We start from the raw sequence: 12,024 nt of genomic DNA, 5'->3' as shown, positions 1-12,024 counted from the left end.
CTCACCCCCTTGAGAAGCAGGGACTACAGGTCCTGCCTATTTTTGTTCTTTTCGTAAAGACGGCATTTAACCATGTTGCCCAGACTGGTCTCAAACTCCTGGGCTCAGGCAATCCACCTGCCTCGGCCTCCCAAAGCACTGGGATTATATGGTGTGAGCCACCGCGCCTGAACACACGGTATATTTTTTAGGGGTATAGACATGTGGAAAAAACTGTAAAGAAAGGGGATGATGAGTATGTTTTAGGTAGATAGGTACTCCTGAGATTAGAGGGGGGATGTGATCAAAGAAGAACATACAGGAGCATTCAAAGTGATGGTGGTGTTCTATTTTTTAAATGAGGTGACAGATTTACAGGCTTCCTTGAATCATTAGTTTGTTTTTCTTGTTTTTGAATCATTAATTTTTATGCCATTTATATTTTATAACTATTCTCTGGTAGTTACTCGTAAGAAAAAATCATTTTTAAACTTGTAATATTTTTATCATTTTCCAATTTTTTATTTCAAATGTCTCCAAATTTAAAAAATCATATAACAGTTACCCAGAGACTCTGGAAGCTAAGGTGGGAAATCGCTTAAGCCCAGAAGTTCAAGCCAGCCTGTGCCATGTAGCATGACCCCATCTCTTAGAAAAAAAAAAAAAAATTAGTCAAGCATGGTGGCACACACCTGTGGTCCCGGCTATTCAGGAGGCCGAGGAAGGAGGATCACTTCAGCCCAGGAGTTGGAGGCTGCAATGAGCTATGATCACACCACTTTACTCCAGCCTATCTCTTTAAAGACAAAAACAAACACCATTAAATACCCATATGCCCACTTTATGATTTCATGGGATTCAGGCGAGTATTTTGAACAAGAAAGGGGCCTGAGAGTTTGTCTCTTGTCTAAACTCTGATAATGCTACTTCTGCACCAGTGGTGTTTATCGCCTGGCAACTCCTTGGTAATTCTGGAATTGCTATTTCTTGATAAAGCGATTCAGGGAATCTTCTAGAAGCTGCATCGCAGGGAGCATCCTCCTCCATCACTCTGGTGGCCAACATCGCTGTGAATCTGATCGCCTTCCTGGCCCTGCTGTCTTTTATGAATTCAGCCCTGTCCTGGTTCGGAAACATGTTTGACTACCCACAGCTGAGTTTTGAGGTATAATCATATCACAGCCCTGCCCTCTGTTTTGTTTTATCCTATCTTTGTTTAAAAATAAAATAGGTTTGTGGCTGGGTGTGGTGGCACACGCCTATAATCCCAGCACTTTGGGAGGCTGAGGCAGGTGGATCAAGAGGTCAAGAGATCGAGACCATCCGGGTCAACATGGTGAAACCCCGTCTCTACTAAAAATACAAAAAATTAGCTGGGCATGATGGTGCACACCTGTAGTCCCAGGTACTTGGGAGGCTGAGGCAGGAGAATTGCTTGAACCCTGGAGGCAGAGGTTGTGGTGAGCTGAGATTGCGCCACTGCACTCCAGCCTGGGTAACAAGAGCGAAACTCCATCTCAAAAAATAAAATAAAATCTGTTTGTAAACAGCCCACCCTAACTATCTCAGTGGACTCTTCCACACTGTAGAAACTTCTCCTGCATCCCCTACCTTCCTAACCCACCTTTCTCAGTTCTCCTATCACCCTCCTTCCCTGCAAAGACAGTCAGTCTCTCTTGGCCCCTTCCCCAAGAATCCAGCTTACTTCAAATCACCCATTTCTAGTCCTGACTCCTGATGGGTAAAGATGGGCAAGGGAAGAAGAGATTTCTGGCCTAAAGGAGACAGAGGGGTCAGGAACAGTGTTGCCACCGAGGAACGGGCAGAACTGAAAGCAAATCACTATTCTAATCAAGTGTCTACTTTTGGTTTCTGTAGCTAATCTGCTCCTACATCTTCATGCCCTTCTCCTTCATGATGGGAGTGGAATGGCAGGACAGCTTTATGGTTGCCAGACTCATAGGTTATAAGACCTTCTTCAATGAATTTGTGGCTTACGAGCACCTCTCAAAATGGATCCACTTGAGGAAAGAAGGTGGACCCAAATTTCTGAATGGCGTGCAGCAATATCTATCGGTGAGTAAATATTTTAATTTCTCAGTGCATTTCTTCATTACATACCTATATTTGTTGATTACTTATGCCTCTGTGTGTCAAGCACTATGCCAGGTACCTGGGGTAGATCAGAGAGAAAAACAACCTAAAAGCCATAGCTCATAGAGCTCATAATGTACATAGCACTTCCTAATTTTCAGTTATGTTGAGTTAATCAGAGGGAGAGAGTGTGTGAGCGTGTAGACATAGCGAGTCATTACACTGTGATCATTTACTTTTGAGGACTGTGAACACACACCCAGAGTCACATGAGCTGGGACTGCAATCAGTCAACCAAAATTTATTGAATGTCTTGTATGTGCAATGTGCTGAGTACCGGGGCCATAGCACTGAGCAAGTCATGGGGCCCCTGCCCTCATAGTCTAGTGGCTGACAGTCTAGTGACCATAAGGTGTTTCCCTTAATTTAACGGATTCTGAGAAACTTTCTAAAAGTAATATCATGCCTGGACATCCTCGAAAGATAGTGTAGCATCGTCACGGCTCTCCAGGTAGATGAGGGGGAGAAAAGGCTCAGAATCTGTGATCTGAAAGCCTTGAGACAAGCACCCATAATTACATCAGGACTTCAGGTCAATAGCCTGCAAGGAGGCATTCACATCTGCCAGGTCTTTGGTGAGATGAGGAACTCAGGTGAGGTCATGTTTGTAGTTGTGTTTCCAACTTTATCTCCTAGAGAACAGAATTGTCACACATGGAAACTCTTAAGAAAATGGTGAACATTCCTGAGCACCCCTAGAACTCATTGAAACAGTCCATTTGGAATTAATGTCCCAGGCATGTATTTGGTTTAAAAATGAAAGGGGAGGAAAAGCAGCCTGCCTAAGATTCTAACTGAGTCTGTTCACCTACAAACAACACTACCATCCCTCCCAGCCTCCCAAAGACCAAACCTGCAGATTTACTCCCATATAGCACACCAATGTAACAGCCCACTTCTGGGGAGCACTGATTTGTATATTACAGCTGGGGCATTTTGACCCACACATCTCATAGGAGCAGGGGCTCCGTAAATTTCCCTGTTCTCACATGTTCATTCTTCAACTAATCTCCCAGTAAAGCTTGGCCAATTATCCTCATTGTTTAGATGCCACCAAAACCAGTTTGTTTCCCTGCCAAAAGTAAACAATAGGCTAAATTAAGTGAAATGTTTTCTATGCCCAGTTGCCAGTTGCCAGGAGAGAATCGTTTTGTTAATCAGCAAAGCGGGCTCTGCGTTCTGGCAGCACGAAGCAGTTTTGTGGAAAGGTTATTACGAGGGTAGAGACAGAACAGTAGAGCTGATTGGGTTTGGGGGTGAGCCCAACCAAAGGCAGGCGCAGAGAGGACATTTGGAAACAGGAGCTCAGTGGCCTCTGCTATTGTTGAGTCACGATGCGAAGGGCACTTTTTTTCTCCAAATTTCTGATTTGCAATCAACAAAATGCAGATGAGTCCCAGCAATTTTTGCTCACAACCTAGAAGTGGAGGAGGGTGTCCCAACAGTCTTCTGGGAAAAGTGCCACAGAACAGAATGTACCCTGCGGGTCCACGAGGCAAAACCCCAGTGATAGCCACTGAATTATGCCCATGCCGACCCCCATCTGAGATAAGAGGGAGATCCTATGCAGCCCCTGTGCCCCTAGGATGAGCCCTCTATTCCATCACTTTCTCTTGCCTAAAGATAATACTTTGCCTGTTTGTGTTCATTTGTTTACATGTAATACATGCCATAGTAGAGAACTCAAAAGGTCCAAAAAAAGATAAAGGAAAAAGTAAGGCATGCTTCTCATTTCTCTGGAGCTCTTCTCCGTGGAAAGAATACTCACTGTTTTTAACCTTGGCCTTTCCTCTCAATAACACATCTCAGGTACCTTTCCATATCAGTGCCCATGACATTGTATTCGATTGGATAGTACACCATAATTCATCTTCACCAGTCCCTTGCTGAAAAAACTAGTCCCTTGTTTTTTTGTTTTTTGGTTTTTTTGCTATGAGAGATAGTGCTATAATGACCAACCTGTACATATGGCATCTTCGCCTGTGCAGTCACAAGGAGAGCTGTGAGGTGTGTTGTTAATATTTTCCTAGCACGGTGCATCTCTTTACATCACATCATCTTGCACATTAAAACCCATCATGGCCACATCTGTGTAGCCCTTCCTACTCATCCCCGGAAAGAGGAAAGAGGAGTTTCAAACCCTTTATGCCATCTTTCTCCCCACAATCTCTTAATAAGCATGCCTGGTTTTGAAGCCAGCTGAACTAAATGAAAAGCACTAGAAAAAAGTAGGGAACAAGGACAGCTTTTCCAGGAATGGTGGACTGCATACATACTTGAAATATTTTTTTCCTGCCGGCTCTATGTGTGCGGATGGAAAATATCAAAAAGCAGAGTTCTTAGAAACCATGAGAGAAAAGAAGGGCCGCAGAATCAACAAAACTCTTACCATGCCCACTTGAATCTTGAATGAGTGTAGCATTGCTCGGTTTGTTCTTTGAACAAAGTCACAGAGTTCTGAGGATATTGGAAAATTACTGCTTCAATCACGTGGGTACCTTTGTCAGATTGGGTAAGCCTCTGGTGAACAGCAGAGTCCACAGACTCCTATCATCAGTCCTCAAACTGAGAAAAAAGTGTCCGGCGAAGCAGCATCTCTTGAGTCAGAGGACCACACCCATGCTTTCATGAACTCATCTTCCATCCTCTCACTGCCCCGTGAAAGGGCTGTTCCCTCTCTCACTTCCAAGTGGGCATGTTAACATTCCCACGGATGGTCAGAACTGTGGTACACACACCAGGGCCAGACTATCAGGAAGTTCCTGTGATATCTGAGAATTTCCTTTTTACTAACATCATTATTTTTAAATTTTATCCTTTTAACTGAGTTATAATTTATATACCAAATTAAGGGCTCAGTTTTGATGTCACCTGTATAACCACAACTATAATCAAGATACAGAATATCTCCATCACACTTTAAAAAAAAGTTTCCCTCATGGCCATTTGTAGTCTACAACTCCACTCCCATCACCACCCAAAGACCTACTCCCAGGCAACCAATATCCATTGTAAATTACTTTTGCATATTCTAGAATTTTTTTCTTTTTTTGAGACAGAGTCTCACTCTGTCACCCAGGCTGTAGTGCAATGGTGCAACCTCGGTTCACTGCAATCTCCGCCTCCCAGATTCAAGCAATCCTTCTGCCTCAGCCTCCCGAGTGCCTAGGATCATAGGAACACGTCATCATGCCTGGCTAATTTTTTTGCGTGTGCTTTTAGTAGACACAGCGTTTCACCATGTTTGCCAGGATGGTCTTGAACTCCTGACCTCAAGTGATCCACCTGCCTCAGCCTCCCAAAGTGTTGAGATTACAGGCATGAGCCACTGTGCCTGGCCCTAGAATTTCATATGCATGTGCTCACTTAGCATTCATGTTGTTGCATGTATTTCCTTTATATTGCAAAGCAGCATTTCATTTTATGAGTATCCACAATTTGTTTATCCATTTGCCTACTGAATGACATTCAGGTTGTTTCCAGCATGAGGCTATTTAATAAAGCTACCATAAATATTCATGTACAATCTTTTCGTGGCATGTGTTTTTGTTTCTCCTAGAAAAATTCCTAGGTCATACAGGCAGTGCATGTTAACTTAAGAAGAAATTTCCATACTGTTCTACAAAGAGACTGTGTCATTTTACATTCCCATCAGCAATGTGTAAGAGTTCTAGTCACTTCACATCCTTGTCAACACTTAGTATTGTCAGTCTCTTAATTTTAGTGGAGGTATAGTACTATCTCATTGCAGTTTTCTTCTGCATTTCCCTGGTGATCAGTGATGTTGAACGTCTTTTCACGTACTTATTGGTCATTTGCATGGCTTTTGTGAAGTATCCAAATCTCTGTACATTTTTACTTGGCTGTTTGCCTTCTTTGAGTTATAACCGTTCTTTATAGAGTCTGAATAAGTTCTTTGTCAAGTAAATGTAATGTGAATATTTTCTGGGATCAGTTTTGAACCTCCAGCAACCAGTCCTGTCCCTGGCACACTATCACAGATGGCCAGGTCATGTGGAATATTAGGATGTATTATTGACCAGGAAGCAGCATTTGTAGAAGCCCAGGCTACCAATTGTAAGCTCTTTGTAGAGAGTCGCTGAGTTCACGCAGCCCCCTTCCATCTTTCCACAAAATTCAAGGGGAGATGGTAAAAAGGGTCTGGGGAGTCCTGGGTATTTGACACCACAGATTGAGCATTTGTCAATATTGGATTTACGGTCAAAATGAAGCCCAGTTGGATGTCAGATTGATTAAGCCAGGTCAGACTGTGTATACACACGTGTTTGTGCTTGCTTGCAGATTCGTTCTGAGATCATCGCCACTTACGCTCTCTGTGGTTTTGCCAATGTTGGTTCTCTAGGAATCGTGATCGGCGGACTCAGTAAGTGAAAAGAACATTCTTCAACAACACAGATGTGACATCAACATACTTGGATCCCCATTTTGCTCTGTCAGAAAAACACAAAGGGCTTTGCAACAGTCATGAGTCCTCTGGGGTCTGTTTTTTTTTTTATCTCTACTCTGTAATATAGTTTTCTAATATAATTTTCTCTTCCTGAGCTGACCTCAGGAAGAATTTCCTCAAACATATAGGTGCTTCTCCCAGCCCAGGGTTGACCTGTAGGCTTCACCTTGCGTGCCAATGCCGATAGATTATGATGGGCACCTGGAGAAGGATGTGGAGAGCCATTGGAAGTCCAGTAGGAGAATGCTGTGATTTCTTAGTGGTGTCTGCCATGGGCATAGAAGTAGATGGTAACAGTTGAGTTGCCCATCATCTCTTTATTCGATACCTCCTGCCACTCATTTGCCATGCCCTCAATAAATAGCCCTTTGGATGAAACTTAGGAGTTGTTTCTTCTGTGGAGAATGAAAGCCTTTGAGCCTTTTGGCAAACAAGCCTCTTCCCTTCTTCCCACAGCGGAGAATTTCTCTATGTGTGGAGTTTATTACTAAGCTCTTGAATCTTGAATTTCCCAGCTAAGTTAAAGAAAAACAAAAAGCCAGCTGACCTGAGAGCCCAGCCCCAGAACAATTTTCAGAGGCTAAGAATTTTTATCACTACTTCAGCATTTATCTCGTATCCCTCCCTCCATGTTTCCCAGCATCCATGGCTCCTTCCAGAAAGCGTGACATCGCCTCGGGGGCAGTGAGAGCTCTGATTGCGGGGACTGCAGCCTGCTTCATGACAGCCTGCATCGCAGGTACTGCACCTTGTCCTTCGTGTCCCGGTGCCCACAGGATGAATGGCAGCTTTCAGGACAGACAGTGCCTCCAGCTTGCCTGTGCAGCGCACACCACCACAGAAAGCTGAGAGTCAGAGCTGCTCTTAGGCATATCGTAATGTTTAATGTGTGCAGTGTGGTGGAGAAGCTAAGAACAGAATGAGGGTTCAGTGACTTCCTTAGTTAAAAAAGTAAATGGGGTCAGCGCTGTGGCTCACAAGGTAATCCCAGCACATTGGGAGGCCAAGGCAGGCGGATCACTTGACATCAGGAGTTTGAGACCAGCCTGACCAACATGGTGAAACACCGTCTGTACTAAAAATACAGAAATTTGCTGGGCAAAACTGTAATTCCAGCTACTTGGAGGCTGAGGCATTTGAATCACTTGAATCTGGAAGGCAGAGGTTGCAGTGAGCCAAGATCACACTGCACTCCAACTGGGCAAAAGAGCAAGACTCTGTCTCAAAAAAAAAATAAACAAACAAATAAATGAAATTTAAAAAACAAATAAATGAAATAAAATAAAACAAATAAATAAATAAAATAAAATAAATGGGACTCTGTTCCGCTTCTAGGCATACTCTCCAGCACTCCTGTGGACATCAACTGCCACCATGTTTTAGAGAATGCCTTCAACTCCAGTTTCCCTGGAAACATGACCAAGGTGATATCTTGTTGCCAAAGTCTGTTGAGCAGGTATTGTATTCTTGATTATAATTTCTTTATACTCCATTATTAACAATCAAATCAGACCTAAATGCCTTATCCACTTAATTTTAATTTTGTAAATTTATTGCATGCCAATGCCTATAGATTATGATGGGCACCTGGAGAAGGATGCTGAGAGCCATTGGAAGTCCAGTGGGAGAATGCTGTGATTTCTTAGTGGTGTCTGCCATGGGCATAGAAGTGGAGGGTAACAGTTGAGTTGTGCATCATCTCCTTAGTGATACCTCCTGCCACTCATTTGCCTTGCCATGCTCTCAATAAATAGCCCTTTGGATGAAACTTAGGACTTGCTTTTATAAAACTTATACATTTTATAAAATTAAGTGGATAAGGTATTTAGGCCTTCATGACTCTTCATAACTTTATCATTCTATCTAAAACTAAGAACTTACGCAGTGACTCTAACCCCTTCCACTTTGACTTTTCTCAGATAAGACTGGAAACTGTAATCCTAGCTCCTATAGTATTAGACTAGCAACTATAAATTAGCAACTATAATTCAACTATAATTAATGTGTGTTAGGCACTTTGTATGAATTAGCTCACTTAAACCTCTCAACCACTGTGTAAGTTGGGCACTATCACTTTTTTTTTCTTTCTTCTTGCATTCCACAATGTTAAGGTTTAGGGAAGCTATGTCTACTCCAGCAAAGTTAGTACACGCACAAGTGAGATACAAAACTCAGGTCTATCTGCCCACTAAGCCTATGCCCTTAACTGCTGCCCTCTGCTGGCTGCCCTTCAAGGGGATCAAGGCTGCCCTGACAACAGGATGATCGTCTGTGGTCAACAAGAAACCACCAGTGACCCATGACAGCCACCCCGACCCTGTACAGTTTCTATTTGCAAAATCAATGTTCCCACCCGAGATGCCATCCTTAATGTGTAAGAGTTTTATAAGGATTGATTCTATTCTTTCTTTGCTTGTCATGGAGGAAATAGGGAACGTTCTTGAGAACACCCAGAATTTAGGAGCCAAAATGAATTTCCCAGTGCCTCTGCCCTTTAATCCACCCTAACCGGAATGTGAGCGAGAAAATCGGCTTCCTGGCCTGAACTCTGCTGTTTCTGCCACCTATGGCTCATGTAATCGTTTGTTTCCGCTTCCCACCAGCACTGTTGCAAAGGGTCCTGGTGAAGTCACTCCAGGAGGAAACTACAGCCTGTATTCTTTGAAGGGCTGCTGCACATTGCTGAATCCATCAACCTTTAACTGCAGTTGGATCCCTAATACATTTTGAGGTCAGCCACTTCCAGTGGAACTCTAAGTACAGATGTTGAATTTTCCACTTTGGAGAGGGGGGAAAAAAAGCTGTTGTCCACAGACAGATACTTCAATCATGGAATTAGCTCTAATTGCAAGGAATGAAGAAAAGCAAGAGTGGATCTTCAGAGCTACAACGTCTTCCTCGTCCCCTTCCCTCCCCATGAGCCCCTTCCCCACTGAGAACTGCTATGATGTCCCCAAGTGAGGTGCTGTTGTTTCTAGTCTCAATGGTATTTTCTGACTTTTATGTTTCCAAGGCATTTCACCAGAATACAGGTATAAATGGCAGCTCGCAACAACTGGGCTCTGACTCACCCACACCCACTTAGTGTCCACTTAGTAGTCCAGGGTGACTCAGTTTAAGCACATCTCTGGTGAGGTCACTCTGCATTCATCTTGGCTTACCAGAAATAGCCTGAACTTGAATCTCACATAAGAGAAAACTAGTCATCCATCACCTACTCACGGCCTACCCTCAGGAAGTCCTGCAGAAATCAAGAGTCCCTGAGGAAAGCATGTGGACCATACCAAAACAGCGTTTAAATCCACTCTGCTTAAGAGTTCCATCAGTCAGCTTAAGCATAATTTATGCTGCAGTAGCAAGCAACCCCAAAACCTCAGTGGCTCACAGATTTATTTTTTACTCCTGTGTTTATAATGATGCATGTTGGCTGTAATCCACGTTGTTTCAGGACCCAGTCTAAAGGAGCAGCCTCTCAGGGTGGCATGTTGGTCTTAAGAGGGAAAAGAAAGGTGGGAACAGTATGATGACTCTTTCATCTTCCACTAGGAAATGGCACCCTTCACTTCCATGACGTTCCATTGGCCAAAATAAGTCCTGTGACAGGTACGACGTCAGTTGCCACAGGTAAATTATCCTGTCATAGGAAGGGATAGTGAATATTTTGCAGAAGTAATATGATACACCACAAGGGTATCTGATCTCTATGTCTCCCTTCAAGGAGCCATCCTAATGTAGGACATAACAGTAGGCCTTTTCACGTGTACATTTGGTAATGTATTCCTGATTTAAAAAAAAAAAAAAAAAAAGCAGCCACTTTTCAATCAAAAAGCCATGTAAGAATCAGTTGAGGGAAAAAAAAGTTCTGGTTGAGCTCTGAAAACCTTGCATTGATAATTCCATTGACCAAGAAGGTGTCTGTATCAAACTTGAAGAGTGGGTGTCAGTGTCTAAGAGGAAAATTCCAGAGCCAGCAGTGGTGTGTTCTTTAACAAAATGCCCATCACCACTGCTCTTAACAGCATAAAGACCACATGCTATGAGAAATCACAAACGTCAATTACTAAGTCAAGAAACAGACTCTGAATGTGAAAAAGGTTTTGAAAAATACCTTAAGTAATTTATTTTGTTTATATTTTTCCTTCTGTTTGTGTACAAGAGTAATTTAAAAGAAAAATGTATGTGTAAATAGGTGGGGTTTTTTTGTGTGTTTTGTTTTTCGTGGTGGTGAAGGAGGAGGCTAAATGCCCAGAGGACGGGGACAGTTTATCCCTGAAGTATGATATACTAAAATATTTCTCATTATTATTTGTATCAATTTTCCTTGGAACTCAGTGTTCCCTTGCAGTCTTCAGATGTCATTTTAATAAAGTATATTTGTACACTTTCCCCCCATTCTCAATATTTGGTGTCCTGATTCATTATAGCCCATGGAATGTTAGGTATATGTGTTATACCATTCCTCTGTGGACATGCATTTACTTTGCCTACAGCTTTTGGTTTGGGGGTTCTCTTTTTCCTACTTTGGACAGTGCATGTACACTTACTTTGCATGCTGGTGTTTTTTTTCTATAGCAATGGTGTCTGAAAGACACATGCAAGTCACATGTAATTTAAGATCTGGTAGACACGCTAAAAAATAAACAGGTAAAATTAATTTTAATAATATATTTAACCCAATATATGGGAGACATTTCAGTGAGATATTTTTCATTCATATCAAACTAAGTCTCAGTCTGGTTTGCGTAGCTCCATTGAGACACTAAAGTTTTACTGATAATCCATGTTTAGATTTCATAAAATCTAAATCTGCAGAGTAAATTTACATACCCATGTTGGTCTAAATATGCTTAAAAGTTTTCCAATAACTGAAATGAGTATCAGTTTTAAATTTAAATTAAAAATGTGTTACTTGGTTACTCCATATTTCAAGTTATTAGTTGGCTGCCATATTGGTCAGAGCAGTTTCATAGAGTGACTCCCTAAGTGAATTGAAATGTGTATATATTTCTCGTATTATAAGATGTCAGATTGGTTTTGGAAAAATACGTTTTTTTAATTTTTACTTGCTTTTATATGACCTTTCTGATGTGTTTTATTCATCTACCTCTGCGTATATGTGTGACATTCCTTTATAAATGTAACATGTTCGTGTAGGTCCTACACTAATTGCTTATTAATACTGTGCATCCTTGAACTGAGAAAGGGGGTATTATTCCTGAGCTATATTATGAGAGAATAGTAAAGGCCACGGACCAGGAAAATGAGCTGATTAAGCCCCTTGAGCTTGTTAGCTCCGGAAACCTCATCAATACCCTGTGAACATTGTGAGTGGCCCTTTTCCCAGTGAAACAACCTAATGGAGGTTTTTGGTGCATGGAGATGTTTTCATTCCTCTTTAGCAGACATAGAAGCTAGAGGCTGCT

The 12,024-nt window shown here is 42.2% G+C and overlaps 1 protein-coding gene across 1 annotated transcript in view; it reads left to right on the top strand.

The window, feature by feature from the left end:
• SLC28A3 (solute carrier family 28 member 3) overlaps window positions 1-10,986 on the top strand; it is a 63,241-nt gene extending 52,255 nt beyond the window's left edge. Inside the window, exons 13-18 of the mRNA XM_003941126.3 lie at window positions 976-1,144; window positions 1,858-2,055; window positions 6,436-6,517; window positions 7,242-7,340; window positions 7,937-8,057; window positions 9,205-10,986. Of these exons, the coding sequence (XP_003941175.1) occupies window positions 976-1,144; window positions 1,858-2,055; window positions 6,436-6,517; window positions 7,242-7,340; window positions 7,937-8,057; window positions 9,205-9,331 (796 nt within the window). The 3' untranslated portion in view covers window positions 9,332-10,986. The remainder of the gene's footprint in view (window positions 1-975; window positions 1,145-1,857; window positions 2,056-6,435; window positions 6,518-7,241; window positions 7,341-7,936; window positions 8,058-9,204) is intronic.
• The last annotated feature ends 1,038 nt before the right edge of the window (window positions 10,987-12,024 follow it).

Source organism: Saimiri boliviensis, chromosome 2, assembly GCF_048565385.1.
Source record: "Saimiri boliviensis isolate mSaiBol1 chromosome 2, mSaiBol1.pri, whole genome shotgun sequence".
NCBI classification, from domain to species: Eukaryota; Metazoa; Chordata; class Mammalia; order Primates; family Cebidae; genus Saimiri; species Saimiri boliviensis.
This window is presented reverse-complemented; position numbering and strand designations above follow the sequence as displayed.